This window comes from Bombus vosnesenskii, unplaced genomic scaffold (genome assembly GCF_011952255.1).
Source record: "Bombus vosnesenskii isolate JDL3184/JDL3185 unplaced genomic scaffold, Bvos_JDL3184-5_v1.1 scf7180000013265, whole genome shotgun sequence".
Classification (NCBI taxonomy): Eukaryota; Metazoa; Arthropoda; class Insecta; order Hymenoptera; family Apidae; genus Bombus; species Bombus vosnesenskii.
The window spans coordinates 474,121-499,555 of NW_022882925.1; the positions used below are offsets into that span (position 1 = coordinate 474,121).

Here is a 25,435-nt window from a genome sequence, read left to right on the forward strand (position 1 = left end):
AAGAAAAATAAAAACAATAGAGGCTTACAGCAGCGTTATACTATATACATATTTGCATCGTGGCAGGCGTTAGGATTATAATTTAACATGTCGAAAGAGAGCATTTCGATTTTCCCCCGTGAAACAACGTACAAACGTAATATTTATATCACTCTACGTGTTAAAGGTCGCCTTTCGTAGATTTCCTCGTTTTACCTCCGCTGTAACGTTGTACATTTTCCATGACGTTACATATTTCGTACGGTAAATTCGAAAATGAAAGATCTAGATTTTCTAGAACTTTCACGTTTTTCTAGAATTTAGTGTAATCTTCTCGAAGGGAGTTACACAGGAAAAAGAATTCGGTTACTGGACTCTCGTTTTTCTCTTTCTGCCATTTGAACTGTTTACCGCGGTTCAGTGAACTCTGCCACAGACCTGCGACTCGATTCCACCCAGATAAGGATAGCCGCTCTTCGCCTCGCTGGGGCTGTGGGGTGTTACGTGATGGTTTATCCCTGCCGGGGTTGGCACCCCTGAAGACGCACCCTGGACCATGCACGCGCTCATATTGGACGCTGTAGGGCTGACACTGCCGCTCAGGCTACCTAGATTCAAATTGCTGGTAGTGAGATTAGAGGCCAGATTGCTGCTACCGTAGTGAGAGGCGTTGAACAATCTGCAACGAAAAAAGAAACGGAGCTCTGCAATGGATGTTTTCTCGGGTTTGTTCAAGGATAAGGAGAGGCAGAGTTAATCGTCGTAATTACAGTCTCCGACTTCTGTTACATCAGAGAAGGGAAATTTATGTGCGACTGCGTGAGTGTAGCGCTGCTGAAGTTATTTAGTTGAAAAATCGTTTATGTTAGGTATACGTGTAATCAACTTGTACCCTGGTATTATGTACGTCATATAATAAACTTCTCTGGTGCGATCATCAGCTACTCTTGAAGGAAAAAATAAAGGGAAGTGTAACTAACTACATAGCGATACAAATTTGTTTGATTCCTGACATAATATCGATCTTGGTAATTAAAACGATACGTCGTTGTATGAAAGAAGTTTCTATACGAATAAATGTTCGATTTCAGCGATCGATAGCGAAGAATTTATTATTTCGTTCAAATATCTCTGCAAACCAGAATTGCATTTTGTGAAACTTCCTCGATGAAGTTTCAATCGAAGAATCCTAAACGTTGCGATTGTTAATCTACTTTCTGCGATTCTGCATCTTTCACAGACATTTTCTGCGTATTTCGAATCGTTATCTCGCACGAACGTATAAACCAATTTTTCGTTTCTTCGATAAGTACCACGTTTTCTACGAGATTAATTAACAAACAAATTAATAGGACCACCTATGATCCGATCTTACATCTACGGTTCGAAGGAGAAACGAGCGGAACATGTTAGTTGCCTCAACTATGCGCAGTTTATATTACGGAAGGATTTTAATTTCTCTAAACCTCAAGCATTCCAATTTGCCCTGAAAACGAAACTCCTTCGCAGCATCTGCTGATTACCTGACACTCTGATCGATACGACAAAAAGAAAGAATCTCTCGTCCGATCTTAGAGAGTCATCGGTGGCGTATTAAAAGAATCACGGCCTATAAAGCGCAGATCTACGTGCATCGTGAGTATCCGCGGATGAGATGATCGCGAGAGATGGGGAACGCAGAAGGCAGCGAAATTCATACGCATGTTACGCTGAATGTAAAGCAGGTCGACGACGCGGCGTTCCTGGCGAGCGCAGGCGCGACGGTATCAAAGTATTAAAACTGCGGGGCAGTTTCGCCTGCGCATAACCTCCCGATGAAATTCTCTTTTCGTTTCTCGCGAGTCTCAAAGTAACCGCCGGCCAACTTCTCCCTCGTTTCGCCGTGCAATCAAAGCTCGCTGCTCGTTTGCAAACCGATACCGGGGCAAGGCAGCGAGCTTCACGCTCGCACACGTACGAGTACGAATCGTTTAGGGCGTGTCGAGGCTGCCAACAACCGATTTCAAAACGGAGTAGCGGCCCTTTTGACCGTTTCGGCACAGCAGCACGGTTAAGGACCCTAAAGCGTGCCGATGCTGGAACCATTTAATTCCTCTCTCTCCTTTCTTCTTCCTTTATCCGCGCGCCTTTTTCCTTCGTCGTATTCTCGTCCACCCTTTCTCGTCCTCTTCGTCCTTGCACCTTAATTCCTTCTGGGAAACGGTACAGCGGAAGCTGCACGATTTATCGACCGTCCCCGCGTGCTCTACGAATCTATTTCCCTCTAGCCAACCAACGCTACAAATCATATTCAGCTCTATGGAATTGTTAATGAATTCCAGCGAACTTTAGCTGCAACGAATAATTTACAATCGACGCTCGCTGAAATTAAGGCAGAGGCGAGCGGCTGGAGAATTCGTTTGGCAAAAGGCGTTTACAGATGGGCTGGTTTGAAATTTTTGCACGTTCGGTGAAACATCCTGACATTTCCTTCACACGAGGGTTCTTTACCGGGGAGATATCTTATCGATGCTCGATTAAACCAACTTCGAATATCTTTATCCGATCGTATGTTTCCGTTGTTCGATCGCAGATAGCGAGGAAAGTCGATGGTGTCGTTCTAACAAGAACAGCGAATTCCACTTACTTTACGCTGTATGTTTCAAGTATAATCTTGTTACGTAGAACTGCAGTCTTCTTATAATTAGATCACTGGCGTGTAGCAAGATAATAAATATCTAGGAAAAATTAATTTTCACCTATTTATATGAAAAATCGAAAGACTACACGAGTGTAATTATTCCTTGACGTTTCTGCACCAGAGACGGAACATGACTAGAGACTTCGAAAGTAATTTGGAATGATTCAGCAGCGATATAGGTGCAATATCCAACGAAAGCAAATTTCAAAATATAGAACATGAAATTGGAAATATCTCTGACTGCTCTAACGATCGCGTTAGCGTTTAATATAATTCCCTTTGTTTTGGCCGCTCCAAAGCTTCCTGTATTTTGAACCATTAATATTCCTCTCGTGCTTCGGCGTCGTTTTGCTCCTCAAACATCCCAATTCCCTGTGAAATTTCATCGGAACGACGCATACGTGTTACTGTCGCATAAAATGCCTGCTGTCCTTCTCCGGCAAAGTCAATTAACCAAAGGTAAAACGCTACTTCATTATATTTCCGATGCTTGGCGTTCGTTTTTAATAACAACGGAGAGAACGGCTGGCACGATGATTATCGCCTGTATAAACGCAAATGGATATCCATAAAACGCGTGCACCTTGAAAGCGGTGCGCCGCGAAATTCAAACGACGATGATATTCAGCTGAATCGAATCGCGTGGCGTAATCTTCTGCCCGATGTGATTTCCGCGATCGCGCGGCTACCACGAGGCCGATAAAACGAATGAAAAATGGTCCGCGGTAATGTCTACGGTGTCGGTGGAATTTCGTAGAGGCAGACCCGAAAATCGTGGCAGTCGAGGTCGAACCGCTTCCGGGGTGAAGCAGAGGCCACGAAGTCCCCCGGTTAAAGCTGGATCATCGGCGAAGATCAAGACCCGCGTTGGATTATTAGCCGGTAGCGTTTCATTACGGGGGCCGAAGAAGCAACATAATTGAGGACCACACAGAAAACGTGTCGGTGGGGTCCCGGCTGCTTCGCCGTGCCGAGCCAACAACTCTCTTTCTCTCCTTCGTCTGCCTTCTTCTCATTCTTCTCTTTTCCTCCTCGGGGAGTCTTTCGTCTCACCTGTTTCATCCACCGCGCGTCGCTTTCTCGTTATTTTCTTTGCTTTTCCCCGCTCGTTCGGCCGATTCTCCTCTTCAGGGATTCCATCGCCCAGAGATTCGTACGGTTCGAAACAGTTCGACGCTCGTCATTTCTTCGTCGTCTGTTTTTAGCTATTCGCGTGGTACATTACGCTGGTCCACAGTTTCGAATCGTCTTTAATATTCATGACTTTCAAAGCAAATCGGCCAGTAGCGTAGTTCGCTGTTATTTCCTGTCTTTGGTAGCTTCGATGGAGATCAAGCGAATCGTATATCGTCAAGTTTGTATTTTAAATTTGCAAATAGTAATCATCGTTCATCGATTCGTTTCGTTAAAGTTGGGCGCTACTTTAATACACCATGGGCATCATAATATTTCGTCTTATCAGACACCTGATTTTTTCATTGAAGTATCTTATCTGATATATCTCCATTTTTCAATATATGGTAAAATATTCCAGTTTAAGAACTGTAATGTTACGCAGATTCTTATGAAACGATGACTGAACACTCGAAACCGTATAAAGAGGAAGGAAGATAGGAAGAAAGATAGGGAAATTTGAAAAGACTATAGAGATGAATCTAAGGATAAGGAAGGAACGATATGTATTTTGTCAACGATTAATCCATCGATGAAATCTAATCTTTTCGCTGTATAACTACATACCGATTTCAAACATTTGATTCGATACTTGTTCTCTTGTCGAATAAGACAAATTTTCGACCAGTAGATTGCACATGACGTGCACGCACATATAGTAGAAAGGTTGTCGCGGATTTAACCCTTCCTCTTCCTTTTCTCCAGTTTCAGATTCTCAGATTCCGCTTTCAACTTCTCGCTACGCTCTCCGGTTCGCTGTTTCGTTCGTCTTTCTCCTAGGGACTTTCGTCGTTTGCGGTCTGCGCTGCAGCGAATTGGCCTCTGCACTCGGCGTGTAACAGCACGCTGCAGCAGGCGAGCATTTCGCCAACCTGTTATTACGCCACAATGGCTGAATTAATTGTTCGAAACACCCTGTGAGCACAGGCTGCCTTCGCTCTTTCTCCTCACCGAGTATCTCCCGCATTTCTTTCCTTTTTTCTACTAAAGCTTTCCCCTCCGTAAGGCTTGCCCGCTTTAAACGCCCGGGATAATGTATCTCTACCCCGACAACGTGCACTTTGCCTCGACAGTGGACCTCGTGGGGGGTCCTTCTCTGACTTTTAAGCTTCACCGAATTAATATTTTTCCCACTTACGATTATGTTCGAAGCGCGCAGAATTACAAATGGAAAACTTTCTTCTGGCAGTGGAAACGAGACACAGTTGTCAAAAATAGATCCGCTCGTTTTGCGGAATTCTTACGAGAAGAGAGAAGAGAAGATACGTTTAAAAAGAAGCATCGAAGCTTAACGGGATGGTGGAACTTGGAAAACGAAAGTTCTCTGAGCAAACGATAGTTTAGAAAATGTTTAACGTTAAAATCGTCGCCTCTGTTTGCTATCTCGTTTGACTTTGTATTTCGTGTTCCTGACAGGCAATGAATTCTATCAAATTCTATCGGTTCTAACGTTTATCATTCACTGGCTCCTACGTTTTATCGTCTTGTTTAATAAAAGTCTTTGATAAATAGTAACTCACCCGTAATTCTCGGCAGTTGGTCTTGGCCATTGTTGCTGAGCAGCGTAGTAATTCTCGCTATAGTTGTAATGTTGAGGATAACCAGCCGTGGTTGCTGCGGCTGCAGCTACCGATGCTTGGCCATAGCTCTGATAACTTTCAGCACTGCTACCGTAATGTTGAGTTTGAAACGATTGCAAGCTCATTGTGTTGAAGGCGTTCAACTGTTGACTGTTCAACTGCTTGCGAAGTCTGGCTCGTCTGTTACTGAACCACACTTGCACGCGTGCTTCAGTCAAATTTGTTCTGCAACGAAACCGAGAAAGAGATTTTGAGTCGATCGTTTCGTGTAGAAACTACCACGATCCTGCTCGTTTAATCGTAACAATTTGAATCGGTGATTGGATTTTGTATAAACCAATAAGAACACAGAGTAACATTTATATAGAAAGATAAAAATTCCACGTACTTTTGTGCCAACTCTTCTCTGGTATACACGTCGGGATACTGTGTCCGATGGAAAGCAGCTTCGAGTTGCTCCAGTTGCTCACCAGTGAACGTGGTCCTGCTTCTACGTTGCTTCCTCTTCAAGGCGATTCCTGGCTCGCTCTCTGTGTCCGAGTCATCGCCACTGCTGCCTCCTAAAGTCAGAATGTAAAATAAAAATATTAATTAACGATACGAGAATAATGTCGATCTTTCCTTCGTATCAAACTATTTTCTTCTCGTTCGTCGTAACTTAGTTGAACAAATACTATTAAAACTGCAATTGTATCATTGTTGCACCTGAACCGGAGTAAGAAGTCAATTTTCAATGACCATAGTACATTATACAAAACTATGGTTCCGATCGTGTCAGCTAGACACGTAATGTAAGCTCGAACGATATGTAAAGAATCTTTCCTCCAATAATTTCGACGAAATCCTACGCAGGGCTGAATTATTACTCTCAACCTATTTTTCATCTTACAATCGCGAGGAAAATCTTGTCACCGACCAAACGCTTTGTGCAATATCAAATTATCTTAGAAAAGATCATTCCTGGTATCCAACAGCATAAAGATACTAAAAAACGAATCTCCTATTTTTAAGCAATCAACGAATGAGGAGATAGAAGGAAAAAGTTATTTGCGTGTGTTATCACGAACGATCGAAAGATTTCTCTCAATCACGATACGTATACGCAGGCGTGATGAAATTAATTATGAAAAGCGGCGTTTTCTGCTGCTTGGCACGCGAAAGAGGAGGAATTGAAAATTCCAGGGAACGCGGCGGACGAAGCCGCGCTCTTATCGACGAAAGGAATCGATGCTAAAGGTCCAAGAGATCCCGGCGAGATGTTACGGAGCACGCTTCTTAATAGCGGCAAGAAGGTCTCCCAGTCCAGCACGTGCTGCACGTCAGATACCGAAGATAGGAAGCGAGTCGTTCACGCCCACAGTTCACACGCCGGACTCGGCAACCCACCATTAAGACCCTCCTGATTACAGCCGTGCCAGCCGAACCTATACTAAACTAAAACACCGGAGAAATTAGGGTCCGCCGCGAAGAAATTAAGTTCTTTGACATGTCCCGTCCCACCCGAGCTAAACGAAAGCCTGTCCAACGTCCACGAGATACTTCCTTTCGTCTGCCCTCGCGAGGCTCCGTACCGGAAACTCTTTCGTCTCTCCAATCGACGTCGAGTTTTACGACAACGTAATTGCGCGCCTCTTCTAACGTTTCTGCCTTTCGTTCTCTGCAGCCTTTCGTTTAACCCTTTCGAGTATCGCCGCTATTGTTTCTAATCTCTATCTTGGAAATGTTGCGAGACGAACGGTTGTGCCGTCAGCTTGAACACGTTGTAAACGCAAGTTTGATTGTATTCAACAATTGCGTAGGGTCAGTGAATTCTTGTCGATTTATTCGCTTGGCAACTAAGTGATTGCGGGTTTTGTCATTAGGTGGTAATGAGAAAATCCGCAATCACTTAGTTGGCTACTCAATACATTGAGATAACAGGTGTCAGATAAAGAGACATGCAGAGTGGTAGGTGTAAAAAGTGGCACAATTGGATAGAATATTCCATGAGACAAAATAAGGAAACATACGGTAAAATTTGTTCGCACGACGCCCCATTTCCGAGAAAAACGAGTTCCATGATATGACAAGTAGACGTAAAACTGGCTGAACTGAATAAGAGTAATCGACAGGAGTTAAATTACACGTGAAAATAAGTAAAAAGCGTGGAATATGAGGCTTGAAAATGAGGCCTTGAACGAAAAATCTTATTTTACATTTACGACTTATTTTCGCACGAATAATAACGCCCTGCCGATTGTTTTCTCGTACCTAGTCTTGGTACTTAGCCAGGTTTAAGTATACTTGGCAAATTTTCAAACTCGATTTTCTCAGAAACGAAGCGTCGTACGAAAGAATTTTATTGCATATTTTCGACTTATTTTTTCACACAGAATCACTCTGTTCCCAATTGTATTCATCACCAGCTACGATCCACCCTTTCTAATCGTTACCAATTGTTCTATAATTACATTCCAAATGCTGAAGCGTACGAGACGTTGTATATCTATTAATGTCAGTTATTCGTGACTAATGATACTGCACTTTGTAACAGAGAGATTGGAACTGCTCATTTTTGCCCAATTTCCTTTAGATTATCGTGGCAATACATCGAAAGTATCGCAATCCAGCAACCTACTCTCCGTAAGTATTTTCTTAAAAAATACCAAATACGTCGTTTTTTAATTTTCGAGAAGATCGAATGCATCGCTTAAATAACAAAGAATTGTTATATAACTATTTTCGTAGAATTAAGACTTTCTTCGGTCTCTTGTGCTGGAAAGAGTCAAGAGGCTACGCGCATCTACACGGATTAAATAAAATCGATCTTCCAAAGAGAAGAGTTTTTTCACTCTTATAATTGTTCGATTTTAAAAATGTCTGTCGAAAGGAAGATCCTCGTTCGAAATATTCCTTAGAAACTTTCTTGTTCCAGTTCCCTAAACTAACGAAGCTACAGTGTCTCAAGTTTGATTAGACGCGCACGTTTAAGTTGAGATCGGAGTTTGCGAACCTTCGAAGATTAATGTTTAAAAAAATTATACGAAAGAATATTTTTTCTGCATTTCGTTAAAGTGATAGGCGAATTAAATCGTGATCGCAGTTTCGTTCGCGTCCGTGCAAAAGTTTTTTTTACATTTTCTTCCCCTTTCGACTCAGACACGGCAATTTATGCGTCGATTCCTGAATTAAGTCGATCGATCGACGGGAACGAACGTCTAAATCAATAGCACCTGCGCGAACGTCAGCTCTCGAATTCATGAAGTTGAACGCCGCGAAGTGTACGGCGGTTTCTTCGAGATTAAAGACCTCGCCGCAGCCGTAAATCCTCGTGACGGTTTGAGCAGAACATCTAACCACTTCTCCAAGCCTTCACGCTTTCCACGGCCAGTCAACGCTCGCTTATACCGTGGTTTGTTTCAACAAATAACGAAAAATATCTTGATCGTTCGTTGTTTACTTAAACAGTATGATTTTTTCATTCGTTTAACGTAACGACGCTACGCTTTGAATACACTTCTTTGAATAAAATCGCGTAACTCTTTGCACAGTGTCGCGAAGGATATTACTTTTTCAGCTTTAAATTCTTCTCGGTGAGAAAAAGATGCTTTTTGGCTTCTTCTCGATGTTTTCTCCCAACGTACAGCGATAAACGTAATAATAAACGAAATAATAAAATAATCTAATAGTCTGACTCGTTACATGTACAACATCAGAGTAGTACATTTAAAAGATTTGTAAACATAGAGTAAAGAAAAAATATAAAATAATAAATCAAAGATCTGGAATTAATGTACGTTATCAAGTTTTACTCGCGTTTCGTTAAACGTAACGAAGATTCGTTGAACTCGACGAAACGATATCGTTACGCTACAAAGGGCATGATGAATATCGACAGTATAAAGTCAAACAGAGAACCGCAAAGGGTTAATCGTCCAAAACCGTGTAAACAATTACTGTCGGGGGAAGCAGACAGTTATTATCATTATCCCTGACAGTTTCGCTTGACTACCACTTTAGATCAGCGGAACATCTAAATCAATAGAGTCGGACCCTGTTGTTCCTCGAAGAAAACGGCAGGCTCGCTCTGGTGTTGGCGGTTTGTAAGATTAGAGGCAGCCGGATACGGAGCACGAGAGACCACACGCCGCGTGTGTACACGCTCTACCTTTTCCTCTCCGTGTCCTCTCTTTCTCTGCTCTGGCTCTCACCGACCTTCTGCCTCTTCTTCTTACCTTAACCTCTTCTTCTGCCCACTATTTTTTGCCTTCGTGCTGCTTTCTAGCTTTCCGTTTTGTACTAACTGGCCGTTTAATTTTTAACGAGGATGAGAATGCTCAGCCGAGTGTTCGAACGTAAGCGCTACGTGGAATTAAACGGGGTAGATATTATTGCTACTTTATAATAGCACTTATAATTTCATATATCAACATAGGAATAGAGAGCAAGTAAAAAATTAGGACCTTGGGTGAGCGTAAAGGTGGGTATAAAGTTAATTAGTATCGATGTATCGAGGCAGATATTTTTCATTTTTGTAACTTTAATAAAAAAAATTATTTATGGCGCGATGACTAAATTCGACGTTGTTCGTTTCAGTTAAGGGAAGCTCGTTTATTAAAAGACAATTAGAAAATTAGTCGTGAGAAAATATTTCATTCGTAGAAAATTATTATCGTAATTTACAGGGCTTCTAATTCTTGCAAATTTACCGCGTTACAAGTATGCGTATAGAAGAGTGTAATCTGATAGAATAATTTTAATTCCTTTCATTTATCACAGCCAGCAGCGTTAAAATCCTAACTTACGTAACGTTACTTCTTATTATTTTTCATTTCATATATGCATATCTATTTTTCTTTCTATACAAATCTCCGAAAAACCCACAACCGCGATTGAATGTTTCAAAAGACCTCATTGCCCTTACGTCGCGCGAAAGCAGGAATGAAAAGATCCATAAAGATTTTACATCCAATGGGGAGAGTATTCAAAGAGATTCTTTATCCTTCCTGACATTACGTCGACTGCACGTCAACATGGCGATGGATACGATACTCCAGTCTTTTATTTCAATTTTATATCGTATCATCCGCCATAGCGGTTAATTAATTACATTTTTATGCTTCGTAATATCGATGTAAGCCTATAATACACGAATAATACATATAATACATGAATTCTATCATTTATTAAATCATTATTTTAAATGTTAAAGAAAATCTATTAAAAAATCCAACTTCAAAGTGTTTCATTTGTCGAATTATCCACTTTTCTCTCGTTCTAACACTACCAATAGCTAAACTCGTTCCAATGAACAATTGTCGAATTTCTCATGTCAAAAAAAAAGAAGAATAACTGGAATCACGAAGCCATTGCAAAGTTGCTTTTCAAGTAAGCCTGTTCAACGTTTTACAACTTTAATTTTTATTGTTTTTAAATAAATTCGCAAGTGTTACCGAAACACGGAGAAAAACGTATATGCACAAACTACCGAAGGAATAAGTATAGTTATTCCGTACAAAAGTAAGAAAAAGGATATCGTAAGCTAAAATACACCCTTCCAACCCTTTCGCCTGTCGTAAAAAAAAAAAAAAAAAAAAAGAAAAAATCTTACTTAAGACGATCATTAGCCGCAACAAACTAATTTTCTCAAACATTTCCCAAGCAACGCCGTTTATATCCGTAGTAAAATGAGAAGAATCGATTCACGTGATTAAGTATACGCAGAGAGATTATTGCCTGAGAAGGAAGTGCAATTGTAGCTCGCTGGTATAGCAATGCTATTTTCTTCTACGGAGGATATGATCGTGGGAATACAAACTTTACTAAATCATGCAACATTTCACTTAGAAAACGCCTTATAACGCATTCCGGATTCTCGAGCCAGCCGGTACAACGTAATTTGACCGAGGACGAAATGAAGATTTGTGCGCGGCGCGGTGCAAACCGATCAACAGGTAGGCCATCCAGCCGTTCTTACATCGGGCTGCAATTCCCCGGCGTACATCTAATCAAAACTAAATCTTCCCGACAAGGTAATAAACTCGACACATCTACGCACCACGGGACGCCTAATATTTCTTCGCGAGCTTCACCGCCACCAATAAATAAAAAAGAAAGGAACTCCCTTTACGTCCGCCGGCCGGACCTATATTCCCGTTAATCTCCTCTTGCCCTCGAAACTATTCAGTCCTTCGAGCGAGCAAAAGTCTCCCGATGAATAGATTTATTTAAAGAAACGTTGCTGATTTTGTGGAAGAGAAGGTCGGTCGAGTTTTACTCTCGCAGATATTTTTATATCTCCGTCGATATTTTTTCTGAACAATGTTTGTCAAATTCTGCTACTTTTTTTTTTTTTTTTTTAATATTCCTTTTCTATTTTACACTGTACCCTCTTTGCTTCTGACGCGTACATTTATCAAAATTTTATTTGCTTCTACTTGATCTTTAATCGAGCCGTCCTTCCGCTATGTTGTAGCTTTTTCTAAACAAAATTTGTCAAATTGTGCTCCTTTCTTCGAATATACCTTTTCTCTTTTATATACTTCTTTCGTTGTTTGTAGGCAAAATTTCGTTTGATTATATTTCCTGTATAATCGCGTGGTCTCTTCGTTTCCGAATTGTCAAAAAGTGTTATCTCCATATCTGCAGCAGATTCGAGCTGTGTGTATGCAGACAAATACGGTAGAAAGTGGATACAGTAACAGAAAGACACAAGAAGTTTCAATAGTGTATCGACTGCTCGTAGACGATCCATTATGGTTGTTTGAATATAGAGATACGTATATTCTCGGGGATAATTGTAATGGCCTTTCGTGCCAATACGGATGATCTATAATTAGTAATATCTTTCAGAGTTATTTTATATGGGATCCGAGTATCTTTTACTGTAGTAATAGATCATGAAAAGAGACGATCGTTATATCGTCAGGATAATACGACCCGTTAATTGAAAAAAATAAACTCTATAAGTCTCTCATCAACGATCTAACAGAAGAAATTTTTACTTATTAGTACGAGTGTTGTAGATACACGAGGATCAAGCCTGATACGCTAACTATAAACCATAGATTGCTTCTATATATAATTTCAAGAAGGAATAAATTCTGAAAATATAGTAGTAGCGTCGCTATTAAAAAAGGAGCCGAAGGAGATGAAATTTTTCTCGCCATTGAGATAACGTAATTTGTTACAAGGATCGTCGTAATACCGCGAACTACAGCTTTTTTTCAGCCGGTACAAAATGTACGCGGTATTTATCGCTACGGTACCTTAACTCAATTAACGCAGCCGTACGCTGTAATTACGTTTATCGGTCGATTACCTCGAGCGTTTCATTTACGCTGGCCTAATTGTTTACGCGATGTTAAAACAGCGACAATGTTCGCAAATTTACACGCGTCGTACATCTCTATCGATTTCCATGTACAGGTAGTTTTTTCTCTTTTAAATATCGAATTACACGACGATGATCTTAAAGAAAGAAATGGTCTCACCGAGTATTCCGTCAATGGAATGATTTCTTCGAGGATCATCTCCAGGACGAGTCTGATTCGTGGGGCCACGAAGAAGTCTCGAGATACTGGAAACTGACGGCGCTGACGCTTTGTCACAGATACCATCCTGCTGGCAGAACCACGTTGGACCAGTTAGTATACTAATGGAAATTAATCAAACTTCATTTTCCTCCCTTTTACGTCCTCCATCATGTATTCTGAATATTTAACCGAATGTACGATCGCATAATGGCTTTGAATATTCTTCAAGAATTTACTGTGAAATGTTTCAACGGTAGATGATATACGACGAGAAACGTGATATATTAGAAATTGTATAAATAAAGTACGTGTCGACTTTCGTTTTATATTTTGAATCACTGTACAGCTAGAATTGTGGTAAAGGGTTTGAAACCTCGCACAATCGCAAAATGTTCGATCGGATTCTATTCAAGCAATCTACTTACTACAGCGACTCTTGTGCCAATTCTTAATTACCAGACCAAAACAGGAAATTATAATTAATTATTTTCCCCTCATAAACGAGCAAAATTCCGATTTATTTGAAACGTAGTAGCTTATGTCAATCAACTGTCTCTAATAAATAATCGTTAAAGTAATTCGTCAGGAAAAGAGGAATCACGTCGTTTAATTAACAACCACGACGCGTAATTATAAAAACATTGTCTTATAGACCATAAAACATTTTTGCACGGAGCGATCAATAGCGTAAAGACATTATCAACAGACCTTTATCAATTTCTCGCGGATCTCCCAGGTGAATATCCCAGGATTCTGTCTCTTCATATCCTCGATTCTCGCCTCGACTTCCGGTGTCGCGACGCGTGGTTTGCTACCGCCGATCACACCTGGCCTTATCGATCCTGTTTCCTGATATCGATTCAAGATCTTCGACACGCAACCATGAGAAACTCTCAATTGTCTGGAGATCACGCATGGTCTTACACCTGCTGCCGCCATTTCCACGATTTTTAAGCGGATGTGATTCGGCAGTGGACGTCCATTGATAAAAACACCTCCGAGTTGATTCACACGACCTTGTCCTGGAAAAAGGAAAGATGGAAATGCGTAATATACTTGCATTGATACTTGGCGTGAGAACTGGCATGGATGGAACACGCGTTAACCCTGTCACGACTATGAAATCATATATGGCGTTCAAACGAACCGCTTGTTACAAACCGAGGATGTACGTACGCATTTGATACTGGTATCACGTTACTGAATATTTTCTTCGCTTTTCGGTTTAACGTTAAATTCGTTTGAGCACCGAGAATAGAAAGATGTCTATACAAGCGTACTCTGTCGCAGAAAGTTCGTTAGAGATGAAAGGGTTAATATGCGATAAATTAAGTATGCAATGGGAATGAAACGCGTTAGTTGATCCTAAATTAGGTTTTTCAGGAGGTCAGCACAATTTTAAGATTATTCCTATTGTGCATCACATTTGCAGATACGAAACATTTTGAACTGCTCTAATTTTATAACGTTGACCTGGTCTCCTGAAAGTCTTTTAATCAACTTGTGTACAGCTTTTTTAAACGCTGTTATTAAACTAAATTCTATGGGATTTTCTTCTGGAACGTGCAATTTTTATCAAGATCGAGAAAATCCAAAGTTCTGTGGATAATACAAGCATCTATTTTAGTTGTTTAAAAAATGTTTAAATCCTGCAACAGTAGCAACCACGATAAAACGTCCAGATAGTCACCAATGTCATCATCAACGCTGATTTCAATTTCAGTGATCGAAACACGCGTGCAATTTCATGCAAATCGTATATGCAGTGTAAAAATACTTCTAAATCAATTTGAAAGCGAGAGTCGGTGCAATACGAAAGCTTAAATCTGCGCTGGTATAAAGTGGACATTTTTCGGTTTTATAAAAGTTGTGCAGAAATTTCGGTGTCACGCGAAATGCCACTCAAACGCTAATTACTTGCAATTAGAAACCACTTTAACGAGCCTAATTATAATAACGAAGTGAAACAAGAGAGCAGCAAAATGTAAGCGAAAAAGTAAGTAGGAAGGAGCGGCAACCCTTTGAAAAAGTCTTCGAAGGAGGAACTTCGAAAGAGATGCTATTGTCGGTCCTTTTATTAAGCGCATCGTGAAACTCGACGAAGAAAGAACTGCACGTAAGACAGAAATCCATGACTAAGCAAGAGAAGAGTAACGTGTACCTCATACACTATGCGTATGGTTTTGCATATGCAAATATTGTGTCTACAGAATATAATATCGATAAAAGATGCTCTAGATTCATCAAGTTTTATAGAAATCAATTAATATTGATATTAAAACAAGCAACATTTTAATATCTTCAACATGTTAATATTAGGACAAGCGATATTTTTAAAATTATGAAAAGGGCAGAATAATGTGTTCTCTGTGTATTCTTTGCACATTGGTTTCGTAATATACAAATCAAAGCAGTTGTAAAACAAGCGATAGGTAAATAACCGTTCGCAACGTTCTGCTCGTCTGATATTTTGAAAAGAATAAAACGTTCAACATCGTACAATAGTAACACCCACATATTTCATTTTGAACAACTTACGGATTCAAAATTATCGAAATTATCGAAGATCCTCCATCGATTACCGCACGCAAAGATAAAATTATCAGCGCGTGTAGAAGATTTAGGTTTCTGTAATACTTAATTAATTTCTATCGCGATCCCGTCAATTTGTACATTCGCTGTAAATCTGCATTGAAATAAAAAAAAAAAAATATCGCTGAACCGCAAGAGTGCACGGTGTGCTACCCGCGATATAAACTTTACGACGCGCACAGGTAATTGGATGCGATAAAGAACCATTGTTTCAAACACGTTGCTCGAGGGGGTGTTCTCGCGAGAGAGCTCTCGTAAGTCTTCTCGTATATGACGTCTCATTTCTTAGAGTAATGTTAGACGAAACATTGAACTCTATGCTCTCGCATCCGCTGACACTTTATCGCTATCCACCCCTCCAATTTCAGGAACAAGATTGCGAATGATCAAGTCGACGGTTCGAAATCGCTGGTTTTTGCTCCACCTACATTCACGTACCCTTATTTCGGTTGGTGTAATTCGTAAAAAATAGGTAACACGGCTAACAAACCAATAAAAATGATTTTTATTCCGCTTCAGATTTTCTGTTTTCGCGATCGACAAGAACATGCAGGTATCCTTCACTAAATTAGACTTCGAATTTTATCGAGGCAGAAACAGGATTATCTTTTGTATTTTCATCACACGTAGCAAATTTGTTCTGTATCTGAGAATTCGTTACGAGACCATACCAAGAGCGTAGATCAATCCAGCAAATTAGATGAACAATCGCTAAAAAAGAAATTTTATCTGCCACCTAAAAAAACACCCACTGCAAGGGTTACGTTACAACGACGCGCAGAAACTGCACGTGTAGTCGAAAAGAAACGCAGAAGACCCAATTAATGTCCTAAATAAAGAAACCGCCCGCAATTCGAATGCTGAAGAGATAGGCAATCAGCGGAAGAGAGAGCGAGAGAAAAAGAGATAGTGGAGGCTAACGACTCGCTAAAAATTGATAATCATCGTAGTAATGGGCCTGTCGTTACACGAATCCTTCGTAACACCTGCTACGAAAACTTCTGCTAATTACCACGGCATAACTCAAAAAGATGTACCCCACCATCGTCTCCATCGGCCGTTTTCTGGTGCCGCCAAAGTAGTCCCGTTTCGTCATTCATCAAGTCCGCGAGATTTACATCCCCCTCCCTCCTACTTGGTGGGATCCCGATGGCCCGTAAGGCGCGTAAGGACATATCCACAAGCGCGTGCAACGCACACACCGCGCTCTTAGGCGGATCGTCGCGTACGCACGGCCCTCGGACACCTCTCATGACGTCAGTCAGGCCGCGGGGCCCGACGGGATTACAGGCAAGATCAAAAGGCGCCGACCGCCGCCGCCGACTCGATCTCACTCGCTCTTTCTCTTTTCACGGTCTTCGTCTTTGCCCCACGTTTCTCTCAGTACGCGCGAGGAGAGTCGCGCGGGATCCAAAACGGGCTCGGAGCGAAAGGACCTGGTCACGGGGTGGCCACTTCTTCAGGGTCCCCATGGACTTCGTTGGCGCGACAATATGTGAAATTTTCTGCATAACCCGGTCGATGTGTCCTCCATTAGCGAAACACGGTTACAAGTTGCGCACTGGCATGGTAAGAGCAACTTTGTTGCGCACTGGCATGGTAAGTGCAACTTTGTTGCGACCGACTACTCGAATAACTCGCGGTCGGTGATCCGCTATATACGTGGTGGTTGAGAGGATTTAAAGGAAGCTACTATCTGATAGTCGTTACACAGAGGAGGAAATTTCGATGAACGTAATTCTTGGGAATTTTTTAGTCTCGTCGGAAGTCTTCTCGATCTTCGAATCTTTAATTCTTCGACCTTTTTTGCGGGGATGTAGTATACCTTTTTCGTGGACGAATTATGCGAGGATGTTTAAAAAGCTCAGGGATACACGTAGTTGGAACGTAGCCAGAAATTGATGAAGGAGCACGCGGTCTTGTGATTCGAAGGTATCGACCATATGGTGGACACGCATATTCACTGTATGTGGACACGGGAGGACACGTAGAAAATCTTCGTATAATAGTAATAGGGTAGTAAAGGGATAGTAGTAGTAATAAAAGAAGTAGTAACGTTTTACAAGTAGTAGAACAGCGCGTATACATGTTGGCTAGTGGGAAGGAAGCAAGGTGGATCTTCGTTGATGGTGAGTGGTAATTGGTAGAAATAAGGAAGAGAGGAATATGTCTATGGGTTAATATCGAGGGTCAAAGAGAATTTAAATTGTTGACTCTGTTGGGTTTCAAGAAGACTCTTTTTCGGATAATGAAATTGCAATCGGATTAGTTTTGGGATGTTTTCATTCAGCTTAGGATGATTAGATTTGTGAATGTTAATGTGTAATGGCCAATTAAGAAACATTCGTGTCAATTAATTTTTATTATAAAATTATAAAATTTATTATAAAAGCAGTACCATATCTTTCAAAGTATGGACGTAAGTTACGTAGTATTACGAAGATGTGATGCTAGTGTCATAGGATTATCGTAAACAGGTCGGTCAGTATATCCTCGTTCATCTTTGAACGAGCAACTTCTCTATCTTTGTTTTTCAACGTATTTCGATCCTCCGATGGAAACTACTTGCTGAAGCATAATCTAGATCTAGAGCAAGAAACGTGTGACGCTCATTAACATGTTTGAGAACTTTGTATCTGGTCGCGGAGCTAAGACCACCCTGTAGAAAAGATAAAAGGGGCCGATCTGTTCGGTATGATGGAGAAAATAATTCCCAGCATGAATTATTGATAACAGGTAATTGATTGTGGGCGATCACGCTAATATCCATGATCGTGCCGATATGAAGCGATAGGGGCTTCCCCGATTTGAATTCGCTCGACGCAACTCGCATGATTAAAATTTACCCTAAGGCTATCGAGTTTCAATGGTGTTGGTATTTGTTAGATATCATTTGACTAGCAGTGGCCATAAAGTATACTTAATTTATCAAATCTCGTGTGCACGAAGTAGACTACGCCTTCTATCATCAATAACGTGAATTTTTCTTTTCGATGTTATTAAACGTTACTTTACTATAGAATTGCAGCTTAGATTGGCAATCCATAAGAAGAATACTATTCCTCCATTACTCTGACATATTTATTGTATCTCCTGAATTCGTTATCCTACATTTCACACATTTATTTCTCCTCTAATTCGTTCTCTAACAGTATTTTTAGATTGCTCTTATTAGTAACATTTATAACACGAGTAAGGAAAGATTCAATTTCTATTCGATGCAAGTATAACTTCGAACGATCGAAAGCAAAGGGACAAATATTTCAAGGCCGTAAGGAGCGCGACAAAAATGTATATACATAAGAAACATTGAAAAATAATACGTAACACTCGTCTACGATAAAGAATCATCGTTACATGTTCTACGTTATTTGCGGCTGCCTATCGCTGTATCGAAAATGTTAGAATCACGTATGAAAATATAATAACGATCGTATATCGTAACATATTTATTATTTTATAAAATAGCTGTCGTATCTATAAAAAAGTTACTGACCCCTAGAAAGCAGAACAAGGAAGTCGATCAACAAACACGAACGTATACAGAACCACGACGATCTAGAAATACAACGATCAAATTAAAATGAAAAGTCCGGCGAAGAATGAAGTAACTAAAATTCACGTGCCAGCTCATCGAACGTATCTCTACGAGGAATAAATCACAGCGAATCAATAAGAACAGCCGGAGCCAGCACTTTAACGAAGCTAACGAACCTAAAATCCATAACGCGGCGCGTTCCGGGCGATTTTTCAGAGCGGCCAAACCCGGCAAAACAAACCGCTCGTTAACCATTCCGAGCTCGGTTGATCAAGAATCAATGACCAATTCCGTTCGTTTCGAATAGCATTCGTAACCGCATGATAAATGACGAATTGCGCAAACAATCGGGACGGGAACGTGTCTCGATCGCTGGTTGCCTGCTCGCCTGGCGGCCCCGATGAAAAGCCAAGGGGAAACGATTTGAGAGCCCAGAAGAAGAGGAGGAAGAGGTGGCCGTGTACCTGAGTGGGAGTATCCGCATGTACCAAGAGGATGCATGTACTTAACGTTCGGTGTGAGTTCCGAGTTGCGAAGGCTTCAATCAACGTGCCGTCGCCCGCGGCCTATCCGATATCAGACATTAGGTACCCACGGCTCTGGCTACGTACTTTAACTCTTTCACGTTCCGACGCCCACGAGCGTGGCCTGCCTCACAGCCGAACTTCTTTCCAGACGTAGCATACGCGTTCACCGAGAAAAGGCGCCGAACGCACGATGTTTAACCCCGAACGCGATGGGTCTGCGTGTATTTCGTGCTTATTCTGGCGAGGCCGATGTATTTTTTCTTATGACCTGTACGAAAGTGGAAACGATCGCACGGTTATTCCAACACTCGCGGAAACTTATTCTGGATACAGGTGCCGTTGCAGGGTTCTTCATAAACTGAAAAGTTACAATTAGACAGGCAGATTTTTTAAACATCGTAGGAAACGATATGCAATTTAGTTTTTAAATGTTTGCACGTGTACGGAAAAGTTGAAATCTAACGATTGTCGGGTTCGCTTAAAGTTAAATTGAGAATTTTTCTGTTCTTTGTTTGCAAGTGTTCGTAATACTAAATATTCCTCTGATTATTGGACGAATTTTCTGCAACTAGTAAATTAATTAACTTAAGCACGCGAGGGTATTGGAACGAATTTAATAGAATGGAGCTTAATTGATATTTCTACGTCGGTACAGGGGCTTGACTTTGTTTGTTCGATGAAGAAGCTTTTCTATTAATTTTTCCTGTTAAATTTCAGGTTTAATTACTGTTTAATCGTCGTGTTTAATCCGCTCGTTAATTATTTCCCTATTTGCCCGATATCCCATAGACCATAACAAATCCCATCGCATGACAACGTCTACCGAAAATGCTACGAATTTTCTGGAGAAGCAAATAACTTGTGCGATTTTTGTAGCAACGATTTAAATGATAAAGTATATTTTTTACATAGACGTGGATTTAAAGATACAATACGATCAGTCTGTGCAAGATCTGGAGAAAGTCTGGTTGAGTTATGCGTTGAAGAATGTGTCAGAGCACGTCGTATAAGGTTTGGTATGTAAGATAAAGATTTATCGTGTTGTATATTTCATTCTGAGGTTACGCTAGATGGAATGAAAAGTACGTTGTAAAAAAATATAAAGTAACGTGTTCCGGGTATTTTTAATTAAAGATTCGGTTTCTCATCGCTCGATAAAATGTAATACGTTGCTTTTACCGTGTCGTCGACCTCGGAATTGAAAATAATAGTTGGACCGCGTTATGCTAATTGATATATACTTTACATATTACGTGCAGTCTGAAAATTTTTGCATTTTCTCTCATAAATGTATAACGATCCACAGTTTCCAAACCGAGCAATCAAATATACCCGTATTCCTTTGTCTTCTATTTATCATTTAGGGACATTGTATTAATTGTTTAAAAAATCGAGACAGCGAAAGTATATTCTATGAAATACGATTACAGCGCACCCGTCGATTAATTCTAGGCAACCTGCTCCATAAAAGACATTTTATTACAATTCGTTGTAAAATATGTAACAGTAGACTTCGTTGTAACGATGAGATTAAAATTCTACGTTTCTTTGAAGAAAGCGTTCAACATTGTAAGAAACGATGGTCAAACGTAAAAAAATTGGCCGTAATCACCTGAGAATGACCCAAATTCAGCCACCCATGCTCATTAAAATAAAAATAAAATAGATACAAGAATTTTCTGTTTCTCATAATGATAATTGAGCAACCCTGTATAATGGAGACCGCGAATTAAAGTCGTAAACGCGCGTGCGCTTGTTTCACGCGCGTTTATTCGAAACCTTTCATCGTTTCTGATGGGAATCGGTAATGGTCGAAACTTCGTTGGCCCGAATTAATTCACGCTTTCGCGGGGCCGAATTAAACGGTTTGCGTAACTCGAAGATGAAATGCGTCCGAAGAAGGTCACTCGAGGCGTGGAAGGGAAAAAAAAGGCAAAAGCGTTTAACGGGCGGGGAATAATTCACTCGAAGCGCATCGTAAAACCATTAACATCGGCTGTAAAAGTTCCATCTGCCCTTTGAGAAGCAGCCTCGAAGAGGAGACCGACGTCGATATATGTCGGTATGCGAAACGTCAACTTTAGCCTCGTTTCGATGCATATCGTTTCTGCAATCTTCATTTGCATCGGATTGCAGTGACAATCGCTCTCCAGACGATATTTCGACTATGATTCCATTTATTATTAAGTTTGTTCAAACGTTAGAATTCGCGAATTAATTAATTCATATGCGAGTTATTATCAATCGAAGATGAGGAAGTAACGATAATTTAAGAAGAGAATCGAAATAAGCGTTTACTATGGAAGTTTAAGCTTTGAGAATAATAATTTCAGCAAGGTGATACTTGAAAATGTTGCTGCAGACGATATAGAAAAATGTTAGGTGAACATGAATGTAATTGAAAAGATTGGAAACATCTACGTATTATCATAATACATTACGTTATCGAACACTATAATTTTATAAACTTTAATATGAAATAAAATTGCAAACTCAACGATATTAACGACAGAATAGTTTCGCGAAATTGTTCAACGGGTATAAGAATAATTTCAAATTAAATCGAGCAAGTTATAGAGTCTAAAATTTATAAAATATTAAGCCAGATATTACACGAAATCATAATTCATACATTATGTGATAAAGTGTTTTTGATATCCGTCCCTACCGTTATTATGTTATCACATAAATTAAGTTTTTACGCATCGGACCATCCGAGATACATACGCGCTGAAAATGATGAATGGTGTCGAATATAACGGTAAGCGACGGCTCTCTTTCATCGAATTTTGATACTTCCGATTTTTTAAATACACTCATTCCTATATTTTTTTACGTTACACTCGACAACCTATGTTTTGAAAAAAGTTCGACGTTTCGTCGCTGACAAATTTCACGACGCAATGTACCATCTTTTTGTATTATACATGCCAACCTTTGTACCGATTTTTTTTCCAATAGGTGTAAGATTAATAATAGACAACTTATGATAAAAAAAAAGATAGCTACTCAATACGAAATACCTGTAATAAATATTCTCAACGTGAATAATTACAAATACCTATGTAAAACAGTAAACAAAATAATTTGTACTCAATCTTCGTAAATAATATTTATGAAACTTTTTATCAATTTACAAATAGACATTAGAATTTGAAATTTTATATCGAACTCTTCTAAAGTAAACTTTAACCATGAAAAAGCAAGTGTCTTAAGATTAAAGATGCATATACAACATAGGAAATTGGATATATTAATCCTTCCTATATGTTCAATACGTAAAGTTGTAACGTAGAATCGAATAATAAATATCGTAATTTAATTTTAATAAATATATCGTAAATACGAGGAGTTTATGTAATTCTAACGAGGAGAATTCCTTCTGTTTTCCTTGACGCCGGACAATCTTCGGTGGCTCGTGTTTAGCGACGGTATCCAATAGAAAACGGCGTCCCATAATGTACATAATACGAATGCTTCTACCAATTTTCTTCAAATAAACTAATAAATTTATACAAGAAAGGATACTAATATCTCTTTAAAATAACACTTAATAAATAATCATTGATATTACAGATAATAAATAACGCCGCGTTGGGATTTTTTTGAGAAGACCAAGAAATAACGCATAGGCCAATTACATAGAGACGATGGAGACGCGAGAACGATTAATTAATTAATTAATCAATACGAAGAATGAAATACTCGGAACAAAATCTCAGTTATCCACGATTTGAAAACACATTTCTCTCCAGACTATCGTATTGCTCCAACACAAAACCTCTAAACCGTTCTTTAACACTAGAACCACCAGAGCAGTTAAAACGACGAACTCATAGTGTTGCATAAAACTGTAATATATTCGCAGTATGTCTGTTTGAACAATTATTGCTAAAGTGATTTAATCTCCCGCGTTATTTATCTTTGCACGTTCTACTTGCTCCAATTTCTTCGATACAAAATTCTCTACCGCCTAATATTAACGTACACGCGAGATCATCTCGTCAAACAAACACACGTACCTTGGAAAGGATATCCAGTGAAATAGGGTGCCATGTTCAGAGTGCTGACTGCCATCTAGCTAATCGTGGTCGTCTTCAGCCGTCCTTGGATCACCAAGCCACCACAAAACGCCAGACGTTATCAATAAACGTAACCGAAATACCGTTTCTCCTTTCGATTCTTTCTCAACTGTCCCTTGCAATCACTTCACACGCAACTTGAACGGAACTTACAATAAAGATACGGCAGGAAAAAAGACGAGCTAGAGAAAAAGGAATTGGAGTAACCTGGTCGCGAAACGATCTGTCTTGTCGAGGATGACCGAAACGGATCTGTTTTGCCGGTTGCGAGTAAAACGATCGTGAGACCTGTTTGCTTCGGGGTCTCGGCTCGAACTGTTCGGCTGCCGATTCGTACGGAGGCTGGCGGCAAAGGAGGCTGAGAATAAAAGAAAGGAAAAGAAAGGCCGAGGTAACACCGAGGGCAAAGAAGGCTCCGCCTTCGTTCAGGGGCCCTGTCGAGGTGGGAACGTCTGGGTCCAAGAGCACCTTGATGGCTCTAGTCGAGCGGTGCATTGGTCACCTCGAAGGTGACCTCCTGAAGGTGGAGGTGGTCTCTTCCATGACTCCGCCCGACTTTCTCCTTTCCTTCGCGAGCGCAGGCCTCTTCGGCTTGCTCTCCACGCGTACCTTCACGCTCCTTCGATGTCCGACCGGTGGAGGTAGGATCGGTAGCTAAATGTAATGACGTTTAATCGAACGCGATCGTTTCTCGATAATGTGCTAAAACACAGGGTTACACGAATCAGCTAAGCTTCTACATCTTGAAACTCCACCTTCGAATGATCAAATTTGGGGTACATTGCGAGACAGCTTTAGATTCTAATGCGATAAGCGGTGAGGAAAGAACGAGGGATTATTGGGTAGTTTAGGATCAGCGAGAAAAGATATGAGGAATGAGAGTATGATTTGAATAATACTATGATAATGTGCAAGAGCTAGTGAAATAAGGAACAAAATATATCTACCTGTAGATAACGAGGAACAATTTTCATAGGACGTATGGATACTCCAACTTTATTTCTTATTTTCATTTTCATTTTATTTCTTATTTTCTCTTCTTCTTCCATTTGGTGGATTTGATCTTCGTTGGGAAGTTTCGTTCGTTTTCGTAGCGACAGCGACCCTGTTTATCAAAATCAGAACGTTGATCGCGAAACTTGGTAACCCTGGTAGAAGCTGCGTCGCGTGATTCGATCAATGGGATCGTGTAAAGTTCAGAGGAATCTATTTCGCACACGTCATAGTCGTTGCTGTGCCTGTGATTCGATTCGCGTCGTTAATTAAAATGAATTGTATTTGACGAGTGATCGTGCGTTTAATTGAATCGCGAAACCCTAGGGATCGATGATGCATCTTCGTGTCGCGTCGAACAAGCGCGACTCATTTTCCATGCTTTAAGGGAATATTTCCATTTAGAAGGGGCGACAAATTATTTTCTTTCCTTGAATATATAGATTGGGGTTAGATTTGTTTTCCTTTCGGTAAATAGAACAACACGAATCGTGGCAATCATTCGTGCTGCGTTTACCGTAAACATGTAAACAGCCTAAATCGGTGCATAAACCTGTTTTTACGTGCCAAATTTTTAGTAAATCAAATGTTACACGGAATAACCTACAGAAATATTTAAATAGGTAACATTAGGTACTAAAGCATTTATATTTATTTTTGTAAGATTTTGTTGCCAAAATGAGACCGGTTAAAAGGGTTTTGAACTACAGAATTGCTTTCTTCTAAGAAACAGAAAATGTTTCCAATCCCATCACGTTCTTCTTTTGTGAACTTCAA

The 25,435-nt window shown here is 40.2% G+C and overlaps 1 protein-coding gene across 1 annotated transcript; it reads right to left on the bottom strand.

Annotated features, from left to right (window-relative positions):
* Positions 1-396: 396 nt before the first annotated feature.
* LOC117243241 (protein gooseberry-like) lies at positions 397-23,660 on the bottom strand. Its single transcript, XM_033510543.1, has 7 exons — positions 23,606-23,660; positions 13,635-13,948; positions 12,885-13,014; positions 7,815-7,817; positions 5,801-5,972; positions 5,353-5,637; positions 397-658 (listed from the first exon to the last, which is right to left on the bottom strand). The coding sequence occupies exons 1-7, from the start codon at positions 23,658-23,660 to the stop codon at positions 397-399; spliced, it is 1,221 nt and encodes a 406-aa protein (XP_033366434.1).
* Positions 23,661-25,435: the final 1,775 nt, after the last annotated feature.

What these genes read in the sequence shown, in the direction of transcription:
- LOC117243241 (XM_033510543.1), bottom strand. Translation starts at nt 23,660, where the DNA reads ATGGCAGTCAGCACTCTGAACATGGCACCCTATTTCACTGGATATCCT. An exon ending in CACTGGATATCCTTTCCAAG is followed by an intron (nt 13,949 to 23,605) that starts GTACGTGTGTTT and finishes TCCTTTTTCCAG; the next exon opens with GACAAGGTCGTGTGAATCAA. An exon ending in AGAGAAGAGTTGGCACAAAA is followed by an intron (nt 5,638 to 5,800) that starts GTACGTGGAATT and finishes GTTTCGTTGCAG; the next exon opens with AACAAATTTGACTGAAGCAC.